At 37.6% G+C, this 26,530-nt stretch overlaps 1 protein-coding gene across 1 annotated transcript in view; it reads left to right on the top strand.

Moving 5' to 3' along the window:
* The window catches only part of CNTN4 (contactin 4), an 831,113-nt gene that overhangs the window by 306,440 nt on the left and 498,143 nt on the right, over window positions 1-26,530 (top strand). Inside the window, exon 3 of the mRNA XM_077130352.1 lies at window positions 15,317-15,458. Within this exon, the coding sequence (XP_076986467.1) occupies window positions 15,404-15,458 (55 nt within the window). The 5' untranslated portion in view covers window positions 15,317-15,403. The remainder of the gene's footprint in view (window positions 1-15,316; window positions 15,459-26,530) is intronic.

Raw genomic sequence — 26,530 nt, 5'->3', positions numbered from 1 at the left:
ACATAAAAAATATTTTCCCATCAACAATTATACTTATTTGGAATGCTAGGTGTAGCTATCTGTCAATTTATGGTTTCTTTCCTCCTCTTCTTTTTACCCCCCACCCAGTTTTATCTTTATAAACCAAAATTCTTTATTCTGAATCTCAAGTCAGAATAAAATAAAATGAAATGAAATGAAACTTTCAAAACCCAGATACCAACTTTGGTTTCTAAAATGGGACTAAGGAATTTAACAGTTTGCAGAAAATACGATGTTACTATGTCAGAGATGATGGTCACCAGCACCCAGAGAGGAAGGGACCAGAACTATAAGCATGTAGTCAAATGTTTTGGGGGCAATGGAAGCTGGAAACTATGACAGAAAGAAAAGCCTATTAAAAAAGTGTATTTCAGACTAGTTCTGCTTAATTATAACAATAGAGAACACTCATTTCTGACAATACACATCACAAAGTTACCATCATCTAAATTATTTCAATATCACTTTCTTTTATTAGACTAATGACCAAGTAAATAGATCCCAGCAATTCAGAAAACAATGTTAAATGTGTCCTAAACCAAATTAATATTTGAGTTAGTTTAATTAAACAATTGGACGAAACAAATTAAAACCTCATTTCTACTGGGAATTGAAACTACATATTTTCTTTAAGTACCTAACTGGAATAAAAAAATTCAGGTAATCAAAATATTCTGTGTACTGTATGTGAATTGATATTTTGTTTAGATCACATCTCTATCACAAACCTTGTTCAGTTCATCTTGTGTAATCCAAGTTAATCTTCGGAATGAAGATCCTGGGGTACTTGAGGATGCCTGTAGAATTTTTTCAAATTATCAAATGCAGAAAGCATGCCCACAGGAAATGTATGTTGCATCAAATTAATGCATTTGCTGTGCTAGCTTTCCAGGCACAGTGAAAGGTGTAAGAGGCACACTGGTGAGTGAGACAGACTCTGTCTCTCCCTTCAGGGTATTTCTAATAACAAAGGAAAGGAAAGACAAAAGTTACAGTCCTAAGTGATAGCTGCTCTAATAAGGAAAATTCTGAATGCACATATGGGGAGCATGAGACCATTATTAGGGTGTCAGAGAAAGCTTCCAGAGGAAGTTCATCTAAGCTACAAATTTCAAGTTAGTTACAGAGGGGAAGAGACAGGGGACCAGCAGGCACAAAAGTAAGGAGTCAAGAATGCCAGATGTATCCAGCTATATATGTCTCTAATATAGATTTATGCTGGAGAAATCTGTAGAGGTTGGATTATGCATGTCGGGCCTGGCTCTCTAAAAAGCAGGAAGGTGTGGCACAATCCGATTTGCACTATGGCAATAAAACTTTACCTGGAGCTGGAGAATGGCCTAGAGGGAATGGGAATGCTCATGTGTCAGATCTTTTTAAGCTGCTATAAAGCTTTTCCAGGGACTCTACCACTGGTGGCCCATTACTCCAGAAATGCCTCCTCTGCTTTTTAAAGGAACCAGAGCATATGATATTTTTCCCTGAAATCACCGGCTTTCAATCGTAGACAGTGTCTTTTCATTTGGGAGTATTGGAAAATTGTAAGCATGAATAAAAAAAAATATTTGAATGAAGGCTTTTTAAATGTATTTATAGTTAGACAAGAATTGGCACTGAAAGGCTAGCCAGAAGGAAATGATTGACTGCGAAAGCAAACCTGGACATTTTCCTTGGCAACAGCAATTAACCTAGAAGAACCTCTCCTTGTGTCTTTTTTAAGACAACAGAACTGGTGGGCACATAAATACATACAAGCGTAATTAAATGTCCTCCCCATCCTTGTGCACCATCACTGTTTACTTACAAATGGATGAGGCATTTCTGGATGTGATCCTCAATTAGAATGCAGCATAATATTGTGGTCGCTAAATAACAATGTATGAAATATGTCCACTTATCCAGTCTAGCACAGCACTTAAGAAGAAGTCAAGTTTTTTTGTTTTTTAAATCCTGGTCTTCTATAGAACAAATTATACTGTGCTAACAACTGAGCCCCGAGAAGTTTATATACATAGATACATTCTTCAAATGTGTGGATTCAGAAGAAAGTAGAATCTCTCTTAAGAGGAATTGATACCCAGAGCTTAGACATAAGTAATTTACCATTTGAGGAATTTGCATCACCATCTCCATTAGCCCCAGTTGAGCACTTAACTATGCACCAAAAATATAGGTAAAATACATGCAGGGCGGGCCACGGTGGCTGAGTAGGCAAAGTTCTCGCCTGCCATGCCTGAGACCTGGGTTTGCTTTCCAGTGCCTGCCCATGCAAAAAACAAACAAACAAAAACAAAAATACATGCAAGGATATTTAGTTAGTAAAAAAAAAAAATTGCATTCTTTGTACTCAGCAGGATATTTGAAAGAAAAAAATATTTCATGGTGTTTACATGGATTTGTCTTTTCCTTGTCAAGGCTACTGTTTCCCAAAGGTATTTTGGTTACCCTATAACAGGTTCCATAAGATAACCTGAGAAACAGTCAGATCCTGACATGTGATGCTGGGAAAAGTCATACGTGCATTTAGAGTTAAATACAGGCACAAGAGGACATCTTTTATCAAGTAATTTTCTATTGTTTAAAATACTGTTCTTAAACTTGCATCTGAGAGGTAATATGTGAGTGGCTGGTAGGCAATAAAATGAACTTCAAGAATATGTAGGCATGTACCTTTAACGGAAGCCAGGAAATTGAATTTTCCTGAAACAACTTCAACTATTTCAGTCTTTGTTTTGTTCTTCTGCCAGACCTCAGAAATAGCCTCAGCTTCAAAATTTATGTTATCACAATTAAAATTCTATTCTCCAAAATGTTTTTTGTGGATAATTCAACTTCTCTGATCTCCACAGGTAAGCAGAATCACCACATTTTCTTCTCCCAATAACATGACCATACTCCTAATTTAAGGAGGTAGTCTGATGTCAGGAGAAAAACTAGAATTATAGTATTGAAGCTATTCTTTTTTTCATAGTTTTATCACATCTTTAGATAGATCCTATCCTAGTAGTAAATGAAAAATTTAGGGGGAATCTATGTGCTGTATTTTTAGCATACAAGAAATATAGAATCCTGGCCTTTTTTCTTCATTGAAGCAGGTGGGATAAACTTGGTTCTTTTCATACCTTAATTTGACTATTCAGCAATCTGTTTTTAATTAAATCATAACAGAATAGCAGAATTGGCAATGTTGATTGCAGCCTGGGCATCCGAGGCATCATTTTTACTTCATTGTAGTTTATACTCTGACCATCCCATCTGTAATAGGCAACCTTTTGTCATCCTTGAACTTTCTCCAGCAAATGATGCAGCAAAACCATAAATGTAACATCTATGATGATATGATTTTTGTACACTTTTTTTCAAGGAGGATAGCTCTACTGTTGTAAAAGACAAAAGAGATAAAAAAAAAAAAAGTCTGATTCTCAGGCTAGAAGATGATTTATGTATCTTTAGCTTTATTTTGATGTGATTATAGGCTTACGAAGAGCAAAAAATGGTACAGGGATCCTGTATTCCAGTCTTCCTAATATTAACATCATACAAAACTATAGTAAAATGATCAAATCGTGGGACTGACATTGGTACAATACTGTTACGCATCTTGCTGGAAGTTCACCAGCTTTTCCACTACTCTATTTCTGTTTTGGGATTTAGTGTCTATTTCTCTTTAGTCTTCTCCAATCTGTGACATTTCTTCAGTCTTTCCTAGTCTTTCCAGAAGAACTGATCAGGTATGTTCTATACTGTTCCTCAGTTTTCCTGAAGGGATTGAGGTTATGCTTTGTTGGCAAGGACGCCACAGAAGGGCACCATGCCCTCCTCCATGCCTCCTATCAGAGGACACCTGGGACCAGTATGTCTTATCACTGGTGATGCTAACCCTGACCATTAGGTTAAGATGGAGTCTGCTGAGTTTCTCCCCTCCAAAGCTGCTATTTTCCCCAGCAGCAATTAAAAAAAAAGACACATCTATTTATTTTTACTTTACCAAATATTGTGTACTCCCTGTAGATTTTTGTGCCTCAGTGTCCCTGACTAAAATATTATTAGACTGGGACTTACCCCTCATCTAAACCAGTGTATTAAGAATTAATACATGTCCTTTGGAGATTCTTGGTTAAAAGCTGCTTTATAACTGGAAATGATCACTATCGCATTTTAAATAGGAATGTAAATGGAATGTTTAAAAGTAGATAGGCAATATGTGCTCATTTCACACCCAGGACTGCAGGGACATCTGTTATGTATGTGACGGGCCAGACCTGAAATCTAATTCTTTCAGCACTAACTAGTGTTAGCCGAATATGGCCCAAGTCAGCCTGTTTAAAGAAAGAACACATTTATCACTTGCTACCTGTTTTGGCTATTAAACTAACTAGATGGATAACCACCCACTGATAAGTGCAATAAATAACCTTTTTTAAACTGTCACATTGCAATTTCTACTGTTCATATTAGAGGATAAAAAAAAGTCCCTTATATGCTAATGATTCTAGATCTATATGCTATAATTCAGTCTTCTGATAAGGAAATATCCCCATTAATGCAGAGAAAGGCAGCCTTTGTAAAGTGGTTTACCAGCTTTCTACCCTATTTTTCTTTTTGAATGTCAGTGCTATCAGCCCTTACACAATAGGCTGAGAGGAAATTGGCCACTTACAGGTCTAAAAGAAAGCAGGGAAAAGTGTACAAAAAAAAAATTGGTTCACGCACCTCTTCTCAAGCCATACTTTCCTCTTTGCCAAATGAGAATAATCATATACGTACCTCTTCAAGTTACTGTGATGACTATGTCATCTATATAAAACCTTTGTAGAATAACTGACACATAGTAAGTACTCAAGAAAAACTAGCTGGTCACCTTTATCACTCTACCTTGTTTCATCCCTGAGAAACAGATTCGGGTGTTAAAGTAACAAAAATGGAAGTGAGAGCTTGCTTAAAGAGAGCTTGCTGTTTCATTTGCAAGGGTCTTCTGGAAAACTATTGTATACCAAATAAGAATCCAATAGAATTTGTCAAACAATATGAAAGCATCTTGTCACAGAAGGAAGGACAATGATACATGAGGTATACTTCATAGGAAATTAGCCTGTCCTGTAAGAAAATGGGTTCATGGACAGATAAACCTGGAGATATACTAGGATGCAAACTCTATGACAGTTGTTAACTCTGCTGTGATGCCAGGGCCTGGCATTCAACAAATGTTTGTTAGGCAAATATTCTATTACTTATTTCTAAAAATAATATCACAAAACCTGGGTTGCACAGTCTGTTATAAATAGGGATCCTGTATAATGATTCAGCTAACTAAGGGGGATGGTTTTAAGTCCCCATACTCCACCTAGGATAAGAGAGGGACTTCTGACTTTCTCCTAGGTAAGACAAGACTGGTATTAAGATTGTGTTGCGTTGGCTTTACCTTGCTAACCATTTTACCTACATTTTCTCATACTCTATAAATTTCTGTAGTAAATGACAATGTTTCCATTTTATAGATGAAAAAATGGAGACTCAGAAATAACTGCACAAACCCATACAGGAAATAGAGAGAAAAACCAAGATTTGAATTTAGGGCTATCTCCAAAGACTGTATGTATTCTTGACTAATATTGGTGTACTTGTCCAATGCTCCAATCCCCACAGTGTTCTTTATTATTTTCTCCTCCTGTAGAATAAAGTAAGATCCATGAGGGCAAATTGTATTTTGTCTTATTTATTGCTGCTAGAAGTTCAGTTAATAATTTGTGAGAAAAGGACTGAGTATGATAGAAGATTTTTGCCCCTTTATTTTTATAGCCTATCATAACTTGTGGGGACTTTTGTTGCCTCTTTTGCTTGAAACCTTATTTCTGCTTAGGATAATTGTAGTGTATACACACTATATTTTGTATATGCTACAATTACCTGCTTAAGAAATATTATTATTTCTGATTAAGTAGATACAGACTCTCCTTTAGCTACCAGATATCTGATTTAGCTGTCCAAGCAATTGGCAAAACTGCGTAATGATGGGTATACTAGTAAGCCTTACTTCCCCCATTAAATGCATCCAAGAAAAGCTCTGAAAGTCATACGGTTCTTGCCACTTTAAATCAGACACCTAATATATTAGGTATTACAGTGTTTTGTGCTTACCTTTAACTCTTCTTTAGTTTAGGTGATTAAAAAATGCCTGTTGCTGTCTGTATGTGCAACATGCTTCATTAACAGTGATTTATTTAGGAGTTTAACAGAATTGGCACTCAGCAGCACACCAGTGGGCAGAAGGAAAACAAACGTGAGATGAATGCTAAGAAATCCTTCTTTCCTGCTTTGATGGTAGGAGCCTTCAAAGAGCTTACAAAGTTTGCTTCACAACTTCACAGTACGCGAAAACAATGCTAAGATTGGAGTCTGGGCAGTGTCATTTCCCCCAAGTTCCCATAATCTACCATCTAATGCTCAGGAGGAAATGTGGTAAAATAATGGGTTTTCCCCTTTGGCACATGTGCTTCCTGCAGCCACTGCTTCCTGAAGCAAGATGCTTCCACGGCTTGCCCATCTCGTTTTCCCAACTAGTTTATCTACTTAAAGCTTGGGCTCAGCTCTTTATAGCTGAAACAAATCATAAACTTTTTCTCACATAATCCTTTCTACTAACATGTATCACCACTGTCACTTTACCAAAGAGGAAAGTGAGGCTAATAGAGGTTAAATAACTTGCCCAAGGTCAACAATTAGAAGTAGAGCTGGGATTTAAACCTGGCTTGTGTTATTCTTTTAGCCAATGATCTCAACCACCATAGGGAAAGCAAATACATTTTATTGTACTTGCAAACTTGATTGATTTTGTCATGTCTACTTGAACTGCTAGGTTGAGAAGATTCTGGGACTGCCCTTGGGCAGAGCAGGAAAGGATGCCATAATCAATTAACGTTTCTCTCCATTGGAGAGGGAGGAGTGCAGGATCTATGGAGTCTCCTATTTGGAGCTATGATCTATTTGTGTTCTTGTTTTACACCACGAGAGTGTAATGATATGGAAATGACATTATAAAGGAAGGTTGAAATACCTGAGAAGACTAAATACCAGAGGGAAACACAGTATATTTTCTATACGCTGCAATTACCTGCTATTTTGACAAGCCTACAAATAACTATTTGGGAAAATTTCAAAGTATTTGGTTAAATATCCATACTCTGTAGTTGAACTTTCGATTTTGGGGGTGATGGAAATGCTCTACAGCTTCATGGTAATGTTGCTACATGACTCTATACATTTTTGAAATCTCATCAAATTGTGTGCAAAAAAAGGATGAATGTTAGTGTATGTAAAATATCCTTCAATAAACTCAGGGTAAGGGAAACAGAGTTTTCTGCCTCAGTTACGTTTCAGCTCTAACCAAGGGCAACTTATTTAACCCAACAATAATATTGTTGTCTACCTTGAAAGGTTGTTTTGTGTTGTTGTTTTGACTTTTTTTTAATCAGAGAAGTCCTGGGTTTACAGAAAATTCATGCATAAAACACAAGATTCCCTTATACCATGCTATTTTTAACCCCTTGTATTGGTGTGGTATATTATTACAGTTGAAGAAAGCACATTTTCATAATGTACTATTAACTATATTTCATGGTTTAACTTAGGGTTCACTGTTTGTATAGTATAGTAATCCATGGAGTACTTTTTTTCAGTTGCCATATGTAGAATCTAATATTAAAGTATTTTTTCAAAGATTGAATGAGTTGATTCTTAATACAGAGACTATTACATAGTAAGTGCTTTGTAAGTGCCATCTGTCATTCCTCCAGTTACTTTATATTGTATTCTTTCATTATGTTGTGTCAGCATTTAATTGTTGAATTATATATCCTTTAATGGTTTTATTAACTACCTCTGTTGTACTTAAAATCCTGCAAAATACAAGCTTACTATATATATGGATGATTGTGTAAAAAAAAAAATGTGGCTTTGAATAAATAACTTTTCTGTTTTCAATTAAACAGTGCTAGAAAGCTAGAACCTTGCCTGTTTGTTTTCCAAATGAATTGGTAAATTGTCCAGTGTCCATATAAGTCTGAAATAACATTTACTGAAACTGATGGACTGTAGGGCATATTTGAACATACTGAAAGGATTAGATATGGTGGAGTGTTTAGGATGAATTTATGATGAGCAAAGAAAGAAGAAAAGAAGTATATTCTGTGGGGTCAGCTGAAATATAATTAGCCAAATTAAATGATAAAACTGAATTTGGACAACAGTGGAACAATGTGTGTATGTGTCTGCATTGGAGCTGGTCATGTAAGACAGCTGGAATTACCATCATCCATAAAAGAAACTACTAATGCATGAGAAATATTAATATAAGCATTTTTGTTAATATTGAGATCCATACTAGAAAAATAGCGTGTTACCTCTGGAAAGCAGCTTTCTTAGGAGAATGGGAATAAGTATTAAAGCTATTTTCACGTGGTGCTTTGATAAAAGTAAAAATTAAAGAAATCTTTTTAAAAGAACACAATAGGTGGTTATGTAGTGGAGATTGTCAATAGCAAATGCCTATTTGTGGTTTGGGATTAAATTTTCAGTGTCAGGTGTTAATAATTGGATGATATATGGAAATCCTGTATTTTATGCATGATTATTCTATAAACTAACAGCATCTCTAGTTTAAAAATCCAGTAACAATATCATATGTAGAATTTAAAAGTAATGCATTTCAAACAACTCTGATAGAATGGAAGATTATGTGACCTCAGAGATTGTTAGATGCCTCAAGTGGCTCTGGTGATGACAAAGGCATGGTGACTGCCATTCATTTAATTGAATGTCTTCCAAATGTACAATTTTTCTCTGACAGAAATGGTGGAAATCATAGTACAAGGATTCTTAAAAGCAATTTGGTTTTCAACTCCCTTTTTTATGGGTTAAGAAACTTGCCCAGCAAGTAAATAACAGCTCTGAACGCAGGTATTCTAAATCTCAATCCAGTGATCTTTTGAAATGCCACTCTGTGATTATTGGGATTTTGTCAATATTTTGAAAATGTTCTCCTCAGTAGCAAGTGTAAAGGTCTGACATCAAAGTAGAATATGATTTTATAAGAAGAATGTGTATTGAGGAAGTAGTAGTGGGTATATACTCTAAAAATAATTTTATAATTTTTTTTTCAAAATTGGACTGTATAACTGCAGTGGCTTGTGGACTGCATAAAAGATGTCCTTCAGGAAAGGAAATGAGATATTGTTTAGAGGACTTTCGTTCCAAAGGATTTCTGCCTAATGTAACCATTATATCTCTGGCTGTAATCTCCAGAAATAGCAGGCAATTCTTTTTGCTTAAGAATCTTTTTTAAGTGGAGGGGCGGGGGTTTGTTTGCCCACCTTCCATAATTTGCCAGGGTCCTTGTTAATGTGGTGTTATGATGGAAACAGAGTCTAAAACCTCTGTTGGGTAGAGGAGTGAGAGCTGAACAAGGGGTTCCATTTTATATCTCTATCTCTTGGTTAGCAAGCAGTTTCCCAAATCCATTATCCAGGCCCTTTATAACTTTTCCAACTTTTGCACTGTTCTCTTCAAATGTTCAGATGCTTGGAACAAGCAAGCCAGTGAGAGAAACCAACCTACATATATTTTCCCACCATTCTTAGCAGCTACTGATTGTCCTCTCCAGTGAGGTAAGGGAGATATTAGGAATAGGAATAGAAATTTATCTTCTTGTAGATAGAGCAAAAAGCTGATACAAAGAAAAAACATCTAGTACATTAATTTAATTAGCTATTATGATATGAATTTTCATTATTCAAAAAGAACCTGTAAGTCAGCTACCATAACTACAGGAAGTATAGATTATCTGTACAAGTCACTTGATATATATATTCTAAATTGCATAATCAGTAATCCATTTTACCTATCTGAATTGCTCTGTCCTTGTGGGCAGAGACCTTGACCTATAACTCTTTGCATTCTGCATATGAATAATGGGCACTCAATAAATATCTGTTGACTAATTGAACATTAAGATTTGATTGATTGCCATTTTCTCTGGAAATGATTGTCACATTGCTTTCTGTGGAGGTCGGTTTTCTCTTTTGCTTTCTTTTCTGTTCATTGCTTCCCTGCCATTGTGATTGACTGCACCCCTCATTAGCTAATTGTAGAGTTAGAAAATGCTCCTCTGTACAACTGGGAACTGTGGATGATCTTATTTAAAATTCCTGCCTTAAGAATGGCTAGGACTCTAAATAATAACCAGTAAGAAAATAATGTTCAGGTTGTTGTTAACACTTAGAGGGAAGGGAACTTATGGTTGTGCTGTCAGTAGAAGACTTCTGAATTAACACCGATAAAGGGAGCCTTCTGACAAGGCATCGGCTCTGAAACCCATGCTTTATTTTTCATTAGGAATACTGTACATATTCTGCCCTTTAACTTACTAGCGGGTGTCTTCACTTCTGCAGACGGACAACTTGGAAAGCAGAATAGCGATACGGGAGTCACCATCAAAAATTTATACCGCACATTAAAAGATAGCTAATTTACTTACATTTCTGTCTCTCCAGTAGAAAACTCGGTACTTTAGTGTGAAGATATTGTTTTGAATACTGGCTCTATTGATTTCCAGGTGCTTGCCTTTGGATAATGTCCCCAGCTTCTCGTATTCTGATTTCCAACGCTATGATTTTCTACAGAATGGTGATGCCTTTGTCACAGGGTTGTTTTGAAGATTACATATGAAGTGAATGTAAAAGCACATTGTAGGTTCACAAGAATGTTAGTTATATTTATTCTTTCATTTAAGTACCAAGTGTGTATCGACTATGTACTCTGTATCAGGTACTAATATATGATAATTAAACAAAGATCCCCATCCTCATGATGCTTAAAATCTGTCTGGTGGGGGAAACTGGAATCTGAGTCTAAATCATCATCATCATCTTCAGAGCACTGTTGTGAAGAAGACAGGGCTCAGGGCAGTATCACCAACCTTTGGACTAGGTAATATATTTCTGGAGATTAAGTGGTTTTCCTAAAGTCAGATACCTTGTGGCAAAACCAGGAAGAGAGAACTCACTTGAGTTCTTGTGCTTGACAACTCCAGTATTTCCCCACCCTATCATGCTGTGAGGAGGCCTTGTAAATATTGTATGTATTGGAAGTATACTTGGTAACTAGAGATGTGGTTCATTTGTAGATGACCAGAGTTGAATTGCAGAGTGAAATATGCTTCTGGGGATTGCATTCAAAGCAAATATCCATAAAGCAAAATCAAATTTGTTAGGAATTTCTCCTGTTTAAAAGCATTCCTGCTCTCCTCCTAGCCTTCAGAAGGAAGTCTAGACTCATTTATGCAGTCAAAGGCTGTTTGAGGATCAGTCCCCTGATTTACCTCTCCAGTTTTTTTTCCTTCCGTTCCTTGACTCCCAACCACAGACTGTGCTGTGCTGTCAGATGCTTTCGTAATTTATAACCTATTCAAGCTCTGCCTGGAACGTGTATCCCCCCCACAGGACCAAACTACCCAACAGCCCCTTTTCTACCATTTACGTGTAGTGGGAAGAGAGCTGGCTGTGCAACCAGGCAGAGCTGATCAAATTCTGGTCCTGTCACTTATTGGGCAAATGTCTTAACCTAAGCCTAAATGAATTTATTTGCAGAATGAGAATAAAATTATGCATCTTTCAGGGTGACTGTGAAAACTGAATGTAAAGTATTTTAGTCATTAAAAATGTATATTTATTGAGCACCCATTGTGTGCCAGGTACTGTTCTAAGAGTTGAGATTACAGTGATAAAGAAGAGGAAAAGCCCTGGGTGGACCCTTTGTTCTCAGAGGGAAAGACGTAATTGGGGGAGGGGGGGAAGATAGCTACTAGGTGTCAAGATTGTGCCAGCATCCAGGCTCAAGACCTTCCATGCATTTGCACTAATCCTTCCAATAATCCTGGAAAATAGGTATTGCTATTTTTTTCCACAATGGAACCACACAGCTGGAGAATGACTGGTCCAGGATTAAATCCCAGGTCTGATATGACAGCCTTTGCTCCTTTCATTATCCTACTTTGCTGTAACTTCAACACTCTCTAAGTTCTCACAGCTTCGTACTTGTGTATTTTCCTTGTTGCTAGGCTTAAAATGTCCTTCCTCCCATGTATTTATCCTTTAAGATTTAGTTCACACTGTTAGCCCCTTTGGAGAGCTTTCTTGAAACTTCTGTCCCTTACCCGCAGGCTCAGTTAGATGATGTTCTTTTGCTTTCTTGCTTCCTTTGCACCTTGTACTTAATAGACTTATTACACAAATTGCACTGAATTTTAATTGCTGGCTTATTTGTCTCTCTCATGAAGAAAACTGTGAGCCCCTTGAGGACCAAGTCTGAACCTCCCTCACTTCTATATCTCCAGTGCTCATAGGGCCACACTTTTTTTGTTGAATTGAATGAGAATTATTTGAAAACCAGAAGAAAATGCCAAGTAGGTAGATAGCTCTTCAAGATAATACCATAAATCTTATCAATTCTGCTTTAACTCTTAAGGAGAATATTTCATCAGGCCCTGCCTCTCTCATTCTTCAAAACCAGGAATCTAAAGAGAAAACTGAACCATCCCTTGTCTTAAACACTTTATACTGAGGTCTTCAGTCTGACTTAGTATCAGAATTATTTGAAGGATTGGAGGGAGATTCTCAGTTATTCATCTCCTTCTGGATTAGCCAAAGAAAGTGACCGATTCTTGTTTCATTGTGTGGCCCCATGCCAGATGAGTCCAGTTCTTGGGCAAGAGCACAAAGTGAGTGCTGGGTGCACTGTCTTTGCTAGAGCTACGTTAGGGAAAACAGGGAAAGCTCAAAACTTCAAAAAAGATCTATTACCACCATAACTCTTGGCTTATCCAGCAGAGTTCTTTCTGGGTCTGACAGAGAAACCTAGAAAACGAAAGTTTGTGAACCATTGTGTGTTGCACCACAATCCCACAGATATTCGTCCGTTTTCAGCTCCCTGCAGAAGGCCTGGTGCTTGCGTTTCTGTTGCCCACTAAGGCACGTTGCTGGCAATAGCCCCGTTATTTCTGATTAGGATGGGAGAACTCCGTCTACCTGAGTGTAAATAAAAGCTGACAGCATTCTTGACTTTCTTCATCCTTAAAAATCCACAGCTTTTAACAAAACTTACACTGTAACCAGCATTCCTATCGTGAATTAAATCTTTATTGTGTAATTGGATACATTTCCTAAGCTAATTTTAATTGCTTCAAGAAACTGCTTAACATTGTAGATCAATTCTGAGGTCTGTGATGACATTTCCCTCACAAAATTAATTATTAATACCTTGATAATTTGCTTAAGACATTAATAGTTTTCATTGATCAGCACATCCTGTTTACCTAAAATGGCCTAATCACCATGCATGTCAGAAGAGTATCTGAACATATCTAATTAGGGATGTTGTCTGCTTTCAGCTGCATCAGCAGATCAGAAGTTAAGGGCCTCTTTTGTCTTCACAACATATTAAGTTTAGCTTTATCAGAAACTGAACTATTTAAGGGCATGAAAGAAAAGCAATTTCTCTAAGGATGGTTCTTTACTTTCTATCAGCTTCCTGGTAAACTAAGGACCATGCATTATAAATTTATAATTTATAAATTTATGCTAAAAGCCCTTGATTAACTTGCTTGTGTTGCCTGTTTTTATGCAAGCCTGTCTCACTCATGATGATTTCTGTATCAGTGAAAAGCACCAGGTCACTATTGGCTTAAAATAGTGTGGCTACAGTCAAAATATCTGACATTTGTATGGTGCTTTGTAGATTTTAAGGAGGTTACCGTTACTTACCAGGAGGATTTCCTTGGAAACAACTTGAGAGGGAGGGAAAGGATCCCACACCTAGTTACTGCCAGAACTGTAAATAAAACACAAGCCTCCTGTTCCCTCCCTAGATTTTTCACTTATTTGATTAACAGATAAATAGGCAGCCTCCTGCTCATCTTTCAAATCTCCTTCATCTTCTTTATGAAGTTTTCTAGGCTACAAAGTTTCCTCCTACCTTAATAATGACATATACATTGCAATTATAGGAAATTGTGGGTCACTGCCCCTAATAGAATATGAGATACATGAGGGCAGATATTGTATCTTGTTCGTTTTGGTGGGTCCAGTGCCTCACATAATATCTGGCAAGCAGAAGATGTCCCAAATATGCATAAATTCGTGGCTGGCTGGCAGAATGGGTAGGAGAAGGGATGGATGGATGAGAGGAAACACAGCGATAGCTGTGTTTTACTAAAGCCAGCCTTAGTAAATCCTTAGTAAAATCCTTCAGCATTTTGGAGCAATTTAGTTTTGTTTGGCCCGTGCAGTGTTTAAAATGTCTTTAAATGATTTCTTACATTTAAAACTTGAGAAATTTAAAAATACAGTAGTACTTCAACTTATTTTTAAAAGGTTATGGCTACTCTTGCAACCTTGGGCCCTGTCCCCATGTCAGTAATCAGCTTGCGCTGAGGTGCAACCAGCCCCCCTGAGATAGGGCAGGCTTATGCTCTCCAGGGCACCCCAGTGTCTGCTGCCTGCCGCATCCGTGTGGTTGCCTGCTTTCTAGCATCTAGTGTGCAGAAGAGGCAGCCTTCCTCTTTACGACAGAATGTCCCTGTTTCAAGGGTCCTGGCTAATGGAAGAATTACTGCTCTTAAACATGCTCTGCACTTATTGAAATGAAACTAGTAGATAGTTACTCATAATTGGTAGGATTTCTTTCAGTAGGTGCTGGAGCTGCACATTTCTGTTGCATTTTAGAAATGAAACTTGGAGCATAGGGAAAAAAGTGTTTGAATTGATAGAGGTAATTATGATCTCCCCACACATAACTCCATTCTAAATAATTGGAAACTTCTACCTAAGGCCCACCAATGAAAACACTGTCTATCTAGCTCAGTGGAAGTTCCTACATGTTCATTTTTGACATGTAATATCAATTAGAAAATAAATAAGAACAGGGGTTGGAGACTAAGGGACCGGGAAGGATCTTAGAAAGCAGGGGTCATTCCCTGGCCTCCAGGTTGGTTCACATTTAATCAAAAGCTGGTCTTATCCTCACTCAGGGACACCTGGCTCCAATCCCTACCCAATTGTTATTTGGAAGAAAAGCATAGGAGGTTTATTGGCTTTATGGCCATAGTTCATCACACTTCTCCCTTCTTCTCCTTCGAAAGTTATTCTTCATGACTGAAATTTATTTATATTCAAGTAAAACTAAATTTGCAAAGACCAGAAGGAGTATTCCCAAATCTCATTGTAGTGTCTCTTCTTTCCCACAGATTAAAGGTTGTAGAAAACTTAAAAGGAACAGCGAATCTATTCACTTGTTATTGGACTTGAAACTCCTTTGACCTCGGAAACTGAAGATGAGGTTGCCATGGGAACTGCTGGTACTGCAATCATTCATGTTGTGCCTTGCAGGTAGAGTGTCATTTTAAAACTTTTTGATTTAAAAATGCCACTGTATTTCACACTAATTCAAAAGTGGGCCTTTACTTTGGATGGCAATGATGGGGTCGTAAGAGCGCATGCTACTATGACTAACATTCGCTAACACTGTTGAATATACCTTTCCGATGGTCTTTTAGTAGCTCTTTTCATGGTGTTGTATTCAAAGGTAGACATTGATGTTTCATCTCTCTATCTGGTCCTTTTAGAGTTGTCTGAGCCATTATTTAGTTTGAAAGTTGTTATTTTTGCTCATCCCAGTGCTCAATTGCACAGAGATATTGGGCAATAAAACCAGTATAGTCGGGGATATTGCCTACTTTGATGTCAGTGGATGGAAGTTTATCTGAGTAGCTCTTTCAATATCTTTATTGATATCTCTCCTTCTTTTGATACTGACTCTCTTTTTCATTTCAATGCACCTATAGTTTGGAAGGAGGCAGAAAGCAAAAAAAAAACAAGAGATTTTTGCTATACACTCATGATCAGCTACTAGAAAGGGCTTTCAAAGGTTTAAACATGCTATTTGTTTTCTGAGTTTTCTGAAGATGTGAGCCTAGTGGTCGACCTCCATAATTCACGTGTTAATTACGCAGCATGCAGGGAGAGTTGGTCCCTATATTGGAATGGTGGGCATTGTTTCTTTGTCTTTTGGACCTGAGTGTGGTTGACCTACTTTGTTATTCAGAGTATGAACTCCAGGAGGGACACCTGGAATATATTAGCATTTTTACAATACGAAGCAAAAATTTCTTTGGATCACTATTCTTTTGATTCATGCATTCATTCAAATAATAATATTATTATCGCAACCCTGGCTGGGATCTGGTTATATAATCCTCAGCAAGACAGACACACTTATAGCCTCTTAGGGGACTGTTAGCTGAGATAACTGACAGGTTCTTATAGCTGATTATTAGCAGTTGTTATAAAATTAGAGGTAATAATTATAGTACTAAGATGAATGGATCACTTAGTCCATGCCAACGCTTGATGTACCTTATCTCATTTCATTTTCTCATAACCACTAGAAGATAGATATTTATTATTTATTTTACTTTTATTACTATTTTTAATATTATTAACGATGCAGCAAGAAATTAATAAATCTACACAAGGCCACTAAGCCAATAAGTATAGAGCTAAGATTCAAATTCAAGCAGATTATCTCCAGAAGCCAAACCTCTGGCCATCATACAAGACAGCTTTTTAGTTGTCTTGTTGATTTGGCCAGTTCATGGCTATAATTTATTTTTGAAATTTTGGTTTTCACTCCTCCCATGTTTTTCTAAATGTAAACCCTCCTTCACTTATCAATTTTATAATGCTCTACCTTTGAATCCTGAACTTCTTGCCATGGTTGAGTTTATAATACCTGCACCATTCCCTGATGGTGGGTATTCAGTCACCGAGCTTTCTATTTCAGAGCTATTGCTCCTCTCCCTCATCTCGTCCAACTGAAAACTTCTCTCCAGAGATATGCCCAAAGCTCTACTGCCTTAGCTGCTTTGCTCCAGCCTTTTCACCCTTTCCTGCATCTTGTCCCCACCCCCACCCCAGCTCCCCTGCCTCCCCAGAAGGAACTCATCTGAGATTTCTTGGCTCTGATTTCTCATAACAAATCTGGGATAAACAACATCCTTTAACTATAATGCAGGAAGTCAATCGCTCAGTATATGACTACAGCCACATGTTTGTTTATTCCCAGTGTGCTGAGTAGATATCAAAACTAAAAAGCTGAAAATCAAGGAAACCATTAATCTCCAATTGTGTTTTGAGAAAACTTGAAATATTCACCTAAAGTGTACCTGTATTATTTTATCCACTTAGCTTTTTGCAGTGAATCCATAAATGATTGTTTTTGTGATTCTTTTTTTTTTGGGTGAACTGTTTTACATGGCATTAATATTCCCTTACCATATGCCTCCTTCAGTGTAGGTGAAGTCAAGCTTTAATTAATGTTTTTGTTTTCTTGCCATTTGTCTTGATTTCATTAATTTGCATAGCACTCTGCATTCTGAATTTTGAGCAGATTTCTTTAACTGCTTTAACTACTCGTCCTTTTCCTTTTGTATGTGCCCCTGTAACTTTTCTATACTTTTTTGTCTTAGATTTCTTAAGGAATTTTAGCAAGGAAAATATTTATGTCTTTTAGGTTTACTGTAATTAATGAGTCTCAAATATGTCTTTTCCTGATTTTTCCCCAAATAAGATAGAGGATATAAATGTTTAAGCAGGCCTGTCATAGAAGGAGGCACCTTGTAAGGTCAGCTGATTCTTTAAGGGCTTCAATTAGTAATTTTGGTACAATGGAAATATTCTTCTGTGTTGTCAAATGCTAGACTCAGCCTCAGGCAAAAATATCCAAGGGGCAAAAAAAGACTACTGATGTCAGTTGTCTGAAAATTTGTTCTGTACGAAGGGACAATTTATGATTCTCCTTCTTAAACCAATTTAAACACAGATCACAAAACCCTATTTGCTCGATAAGCAGGGATGCTAACAAATGAGTGTGGTATTCTTTAAAAATTAAAAGTAAAAGTGGCCCCGTAGCACAACAGGAAATATTGGTGACTGTGAAAAACTGGAGAAAATGTGCCCACTAAGACACCACCCAGTGCCTAGTGCTAATACAGTTGCTTGCTCAATTTTCTGAAATTTTTATGCAGACATCTTCAAATTCTTTATCATTGCCAACTAAGGCAAATTATTAAAAATATAAAAATGAAAAGACTCCATAAGAGACAAAACTAAAGTGGTCTCAGTCTTGCTGTAGCTCCTAGTCAACCAGTTTGAAAATTTTAGACATATGATTTTCCCTTGATAATAGGTGCGATGCCAAGTGAATGTCAACATTGGGGTCTTACAGTAACTGTTCGTGTCCCCAATAATACTATCATCCTAAATGCCCCCATTCCCTGCCCCCTGACTTTCTTTGGAACTGTGCTCAAATGCTGCCTATCTGGTGAGGTTTAATGTAGCCATGTTCCCTTCAACAAGCATTCCCTCCTGTCCTTCCTGATTTATTTTTTTCTAGAGCTCTTATCAATATGAATAACCTTGTTTTTATACTAAATGTCTCTCTCCACTAGATTGTAAGTTCTATGAGGGCAGAAATGTCTGTCTTTTTCGTTTGCAGCTGTATCTTTATCATCTGTATCCCTATCATCTGTCACATGGTGTCATTCAGTAAATAGTTACTGAATGAATGCATAGAAACTGGCCAGACTGGAAAGAAAGCTGGTCTCTGATGTGAATCTCCTACGACCAGACCTTGCTGGTCGTCACCTTTATGTTATCTCAGTGAACTTGCTACAAACAAGGTTAATCCATATAAAGGTTAAAAAAAAAACAGATTTAAATATTTAAAGTATTAAACTTGGTTTGTATGCCTTGAATTCTATATCAGAAACTTTAGTGGCAACACCCCCTCCCCCATTTCTGACTTCAGCTATTAGCTGAGGTGGACTGTTCCCCCACCAGACTTGTCTGCCACAAGACTTTTTCTGAAATAATAAGCAAGTGGAACTTTGAGAATTTGCTCAACCAATGGGGCATGGAAATCAGTAAATTAATATCCCAGTCTCCTGTCATTTGGAAGGACAATACTCAGGCACATCATACACAGTTCTTTGGAGGTCCCCAGGAAGATTGAACTCCAGTTTCCCATAGTAGCTCCCTTTACCTTTAACTTTCTCCCTGTCTTGCTTGCCCCACTTCTTCACTCCTCCTTCCTGGGATCACCTCCCAAGTAATTAACTGATCCAAGTGTGGCTCTCAGGCTCTGACTTTGGAGTAATACAAGCCCAGAACATGCACACACCCGTTAATCGCAGACAAGCAATCCAGTATTGGTTGTATCAGTAATTAGAAAGAAACCAGGCCAGAAACACAACTTTGACAGAGATTTTTGAAGTGTTCATTCTGTGTATAGATCCATATGTGTATATGCAAACATAAACTTACATGAATACATGTACACATATTCTTATATAGTTATTACTGTAAACATTTTCTAGTTTTTTCAACTAGTTAGTTTTACCATTAACTGGCTGTGTGGTGTTGGGTAACCATTTGCCTCCCTGGGATTCACTCTTCTACACAATGAGAGAGTTGAGCAATTGGTCTCAAAGTCCTCCTCAACTCTAAAAATGTACAGTTATATCTGTATACATTGTTTGAGAGGCAGATATGTATGCTGATAGGGTTAGAGCTAAGGTTTTCTTCGACTCGTATGAGATTGAAGGCATAGGTCATATGCCTTGCCATGTGTTATTATTTCTGTTCATATTGGCAGAATTTGAATGAAAGGATAAAATGGCTGGTCCATATGTTCATATGTTGCAAGAGATGTGAAGACATTTAGAAACCCTCTGTGAATGAGAATGAAAATGTGCTTTTGATGTATCCTCAGCTGATCTTAGTTTCAGAGTGGCTAAATTTACTCATATGTCTGTGGTGCAGTTTACCAAATTCAGCAATTATCTCTTTTTGATAAAGTGCATCCTTTCCTAAGTGCAGGCATTTTGTAGACTTGTTCACAAAATCTAAGCTTTTGTTAAGCTATATCTGGGGGTAGGAAGTGGAGAAAAGATCCTGTATAGTTTAAGGAGACACACTGGGATTTGAGTGCTTGCAAAATTTGGAGCAACAAGGAGCCCTGGGTTGAACAGCCAACCACTGGGATGCAGCTTGAATCTATGAAAGTAAAGATTGGCAATCAAAGGCCACTACCTGCAATCAAGGCACATGGAGAATTTGCTCAGTGATCTCAAGGCCGTCCAGACTCAGGAAGTCTGTGATCTCTAAGACCAAAGCAGGTTGTCTATTGTTGTGGCTTAATTAGGGCCCTGAAAGTGCAAACACGCATTAGGAGTTTCCAAGTATTTGTTCATGTTGATGATAGAACTCGATAAGTACAGTCTTTCCACTTAATCACTTAATCAAAACACTCCAACAAAGCTCAGAACCAGCACTAAAGCATCCTCCCTTCTTCATAATACCTGTATATCAGGATGGAGAGCACAAAGAATTTAGTTACAAAGCTTGGCTTCATAGCAAAGCTTGTACAATATTTCATTTCCCAAGACTCTTGTTTTTTGCACCAGAATAAACAGAAAAACAGGTAACATTGAAATAACTCATAGTTCTGGACAGATATTAAGCCTAGTATTGTATCTGTTCTTGAAAAAAATTGTAAGTATTCAATTAAGATCAAAAGAGAGTTGAATAAATGTCAGTTTTAATTTAGTTACTGCAAAGCATAGTCCTGTGGTGACCTCTTATTTTATGGTTTCTTTCTAAGAAAATGCCTTGCCAACACATTTACCATCATGCTGACTGAAGCCAAATAATGGATTTTATATTTCCTGTATTTTCTCATATAACCATGGCCATAAAATGAAGCCAAAAGTGGTTGAAAGAATTAGCAAGAAGAGAGCTAATAACTAAATTAAAAGTAGTGACTCCAGTGATTAAAAAAAACTCTGGAGAAGAATGGGGGAATTATGCTCAGATAATAATAAACCACAAATAGAAAACTCTTTTTCAATATCTATTTGCCTATTTAAATATATTTCATGATGTATAAATATTAACTAATAATGAGCATGTTGAAATAAATAGAGAAACTAGTTGTAATTTTTTATACTCCCATAGGCCTGGACATGTATTAGCAAGCATAGAAGTCAAAAGTTATTACAAATAATTCTATTTAGGACCTCCCTTGAAGCAAAATCATAAATACATTCGTTAGACATGCTCAGCCAAGCTTGGTGTGTTAATGATAAAACTTCATCACCTATGGAGTCCAGGACATGGTATATCTAGAAATAAATAATTGAACTCTATTGAGTGAAACAACTTGGCAAGGGGGTGAAAGGACCAACAAGTAAAAATTCAAACTAAAACACAAATATTATATGCAGTTAATATCAGCTTGTGTGATAATTCTCTGTTGAAATATTGGCTCAGTGATGCTTCATCAAAGCTTGAACATGGTGGGTGTAGAAATAGCCCATGTCAAATATGCTAGGTGGAGACAGGGTAGAGCTGGTGGTCAGTAGCATGAACTTTGAATTGGGTAGATCATCTTCCATTTATTAGCTAGGTGACCCAGGTTTTTCATCTCTCTAAGGCTTCAGTTTGCTTATTTGATTTTTCCATCTGTAAAAGGGGCAAAACAAGTGTGTTGAGTTTATCTGGTTGTCTTTGAGGTTAGAGATCATGTGTCCATTTCTTGCACTTGGCACAGTACCTCATATTTAGTAAGTACTGTTAAGTGTTACCTGTCGTTCATTGATTCATTTAACACATATTCAAGCGACAGATTTTGTGCTTCATTTTAAGCATGAGTGTGATTCTAAGTGAAACACAGAACCTGTCCACATAGTGATGCTGAAGAAGATGATGAGGAGGAAGATGACACTGCCACAACCACTACCAGTATCTCCTTCTTAGAACGCTACCTTGTGCCCCTTCCTTCAGTGTTTGCAGGTTCTAAAGAAGAGTTTACAGCAGATATATCCCCTTTTCCTCCACCTTTTCGCAGTGTGGCGTCATCTATAAAATGAGGATATAAGAATAATAAAAACCTAAATTGATTAAGCTTGTTAATAGGTGTAGAACACTCAGGAAGGTCTCGGACTTAGTAAAGCATATTAAGTATCAATGGCTATTAATATTATCACCACCAGCACCAGCACCACCACCAGCAGCACCAGCAGCAGCAACAAAGAAAATCAGCATCCATTTTCACGTAGGTGACGTCAGAACGGTTAGGGTCTGCCACCTCAGAACAAGGCACCTAGGGCAGGCATGAGCAGGGCACCTAGGGCAGGCATGAGCAAGGCACCTAGGACAGGTGTGAGCAGGGCACCTAGGGCAGGTGTGAGCAGGGCACCTAGGACGGGTGTGAGCAGGGCACCTAGGACGGGTGTGAGCAGGGCACCTAGGGCAGGTGTGAGCAGGGCACCTAGGATGGGTGTGAGCAGGGCACCTAGGGCAGATGTGAGCAGGGCACCTAGGGCGGGTGTGAGCAGGGCACCTAGGACGGGTGTGAGCAGGGCACCTAGGGCGGATGTGAGCAGGGCACCTAGGATGGGTGTGAGCAGGGCACCTAGGGCGGATGTGAGCAGGGCACCTAGGACGGGTGTGAGCAAGGCACCTAGGACAGGTGTGAGCAGAGCACCTAGGACAGGTGTGAGCAGAGCACCTAGGACGGGTGTGAGCAGGGCACCTAGGACGGGTGTGAGCAGGGCACCTAGGGCGGATGTGAGCAGGGCACCTAGGACAGGTGTGAGCAGGGCACCTAGGGCGGATGTGAGCAGGGCACCTAGGACAGGTGTGAGCAGAGCACCTAGGACAGGTGTGAGCAGGGCACCTAGGGCGGATGTGAGCAGGGCACCTAGGACGGGTGTGAGCAAGGCACCTAGGACAGGTGTGAGCAGGGCACCTAGGACAGGTGTGAGTTGGGGCCATCTTTCTGGGGGTGGCACTAGGAAAATCCTGGGGAGTTTTCTATAATGAGACTCCCAGAAATTCATCAAGCTGCAAGGAGACAGGGGTACTAAAAGAGAACGAGCTGGTGGTTCAGAATGATGAAAGCTCCTGATGTCACTGTGATAGACGTGTGCAGGAGCAGCACAAACTCTCTTTTGTGCCCTATCCTTCCCTCCTTCTCCGTTTCTACCCTTCCTTTGGTGATTTTAATCAGATACTTGACCTGTATGTAGAGCTGTATAAAATGAGGTTGTGGTCCCATTCTACAATAATACCCATTCTTTATTTAGCAGTTGTTAGTCTATAAAACATTTGCTGGACAGTTGGTTTCATAAGCCGTTGAGGGTTAGAGACAACTCCAAGATTAATATTAAAAATATAAAAAAATGAGCATCTATGTGTAAGATATGTTGCCAAATTCTTGAGTGCCCTATCCCATCTAAATCTTACGACGTGGTATTATCCTGAGTGGTATTATCCCCATTTTGTGCATGAGGGGTACCTGACCAGCCTAAAGAACGTGAGCTTATGTGTGTCCCAGGCCACATTCGAGCACAGATCTGCCTGGCTTCAAAGCCTGTGTTTTTAACTGTCAGGCAATAAGGTCTACCGACATACAGTACCTATTCTCATGGGCTTACTGTCTTATAAAATGCTATGAACCAGTGATTCTCAAAATGTGGTCCATGGACCAGTAGTATTAGTATCACTTGGAAACTCAGAAGAAATTCAGAGTCCTGGGCCCCAACCCTGAGCTAATGAGGCAGGCTGTCTGGAGGGTTGGTCTAGCGCCTTCCGGAAGATTCTGACACTCTCCCAAGCTTGAGAACTGCACTAAACGCTCTGGAAAGGCAAGTGAGACATAAATGTTCTCATCCCAATTTTACATATGAGACCCTGAGCGGTGAGTGACTTGCCCATGTTTCTATTGCCGGCATCAATGGTAAAGCTGAAATCCAGGGATTCTGATTCATAATCCAGTGATGTCATTGTTTCCCTTGGTCTGTGTGCTGCCTTTGTACAAAAGCATCCCGGCTGGCAGACCACCTTATTAAAAACCTGATGATATAAGGGAAGGGCTTTTAAGTTGAAGAGGTGTCCTGAGCATTGAAATTGATTTTTCTGAGCAGCTTTGTTTTATGCCTGAGAACCACCAATAGGTGAGATGCTGTCCTGTACCCTATATCTGTATTTTTGTTTGTTTGTTTTGTTTCATAATTCTTTTTAAAGGATTACTATTCATCAACATGACTACTTCTAATGACACTATCAAAAATATTTGTAAACATAAAAAATAAATAAAATAAAAAATATTTACATACACACACACACACACTTAGAAGTAGAAATAAAAGATACCCAGATATCTGGCTAATTCTGCTTACTAAATATTAATGAACTAATAATTATGTTGGAAATCATTATTTAAAATCAATTTGACTTAGAAAATATTTTTTTTAATTCAAGGAGATGATATTATCATCAATTTGCCTTTATTAGCTGTAGCAGTACTGTATCATGTACACACTTACAATTCATGTTTTCACACTGACAATCTGTTTTGGCTGCTTTGCTCATTAGCACATAAAGATGTTGAACTTGAAGCATTGTGAAATACACTTATATACCCTGAACAAGGCAGTTCCCAGGATTAAATGCTATTATTATTATTTTTGAGGGGAGGGGGGGTGCATGGTCCAGGAAACAAACTAAATGTTATTATTTTTAAATATAATATTTTTTAAACACAAATACCTGACTCTATGATATCATTAGGATAAATATGATCCGTATAAGTGAATTTTCCATTTTCCTCTTAAAGCAATGACAGCTTTAAAAGTTAAACCATTTTTGCCATGTGGGAAACCTGGGTTTGATTTCTGGCCCATATACCCCTCTCCCCCCCACACACACAAAAATGTGATAAATATATCATATATTTGCTTCTCTATGTGTGTATGTATAGATTTAGAAATATGTAAGTATAAGGACACCCATTTAAAAAAATTAAACCATTTTAAATAAAAGTGTCCTGGTATTGATTCCCAAGTTTCTCTGGGAAGATCAGAGAGTCAACACTATGAGCATCAAATACAATACAAAGTAATGAGCTCAGTAATTCCTGCAGTGGGAAGATTGTTTATTTTACAGTTGCTGCTTCTGTTGCCACAGATCCTTCCTCACTACTTCATATTATTTTAGGTTCTATAAATTATCCTCTTCTGGTACTTCTAATCTGTTTTCCTAAGCCTGTTTAAAAAAAAATCAGTATATGTAAAAAAAAAAAAATCAGTATATGTGATTCTCTAGATTATTCTGACTCACTTTTCCTACAGCTTAAAATATTATTATTTTGTTTGTTTCCTTTAGGGGGATAAAGAGAGATAAACTTGATAACTTGCTAATTTGTAGGCTTGTTTTAGAGTTGCTGGGCATTTTCTGATGGATAAGATTGCTAAAAGAATATATACCAAGACATGATTATATTATCTTATTGAGGACTGCAGCTAACCCTTCCAGCTGGGACCAGACAGGGTAATACAATAATATGGTATTAATTAATAGCCATTTGCTGTTTTGCACATGCAAACAAAATATTTTATCTATTTTACAAAATAATATTAATTAAAGGTACGTCTAGAGCCTTTGAATGATTTGCAGCAGAAATTTCAGTGTTAAAAATTCCTAATATTGGGTAGGCCATGGTGGCTCAGCAGGAAGAGTTCTCACCTGCCATGCCAGAGACCTGGGTTCAATTCCCAGTGCCTGCCCATGCAACAAAAAAAAAAGAGTAAAAGTTCCTAATATTCCATTAGCGAAAATTATACATTTGCTAGAGGGTACCTGATACCTGGTTAAAATATCAAGTAACATAAGACAAGTTGTTATAAAACAAAACACACAGCTGGGAAGCATTTTATTTTGTCTATTTCATATAACATTTGTTTTTAAGGGGTTTCTTTGCAGCAACTTTTATGATTTAGGAGTATCACTTTAAAAATATTTACTTATGCTATAAATCTTACTGTTTTTCTACATAGTAACAGTTTTAATGAATGCCACATATATTATACCTCTTGCTCCCTTGGTTAGAAAGATAAACAGAAACCTTAAATTAGCTGTTTAGATACTCAAAAATGGTTTTAAAAGCATATCCAAACAAATCAAATCTATATCAGTGACCATTAACATTAGTTTTAGTTATTATGAGGAATTCTTTATTTGTTTATTTTTATTTATTTATTTTTTTACATGGGCAGGCACCGGGAATCAAACCCGGGTCCTCAGGCTTGGCAGGCAAGCATTCTTACCTGCTGAGCCACCGTGGCTCCCCCAGGAATTCTTAACAAGGTAGTACTGACACATTTTTGAGATTTTTAAAATTATACAATTTAAAAAACAAATTTAAATTTATAAATAAAAAATATTTGTGGCCAAATTAAAGAAAGTTTAAGCATGAGATTTAAAACATTTCAATTTTCTGGCTATTAAAAATAGCCAGAAATACATTTTGTGAATAGTAATTATTCATAAATATAAATGTA

This window comes from Tamandua tetradactyla, chromosome 15 (genome assembly GCF_023851605.1).
Source record: "Tamandua tetradactyla isolate mTamTet1 chromosome 15, mTamTet1.pri, whole genome shotgun sequence".
Taxonomy (NCBI): domain Eukaryota; kingdom Metazoa; phylum Chordata; class Mammalia; order Pilosa; family Myrmecophagidae; genus Tamandua; species Tamandua tetradactyla.
This window is presented reverse-complemented; position numbering and strand designations above follow the sequence as displayed.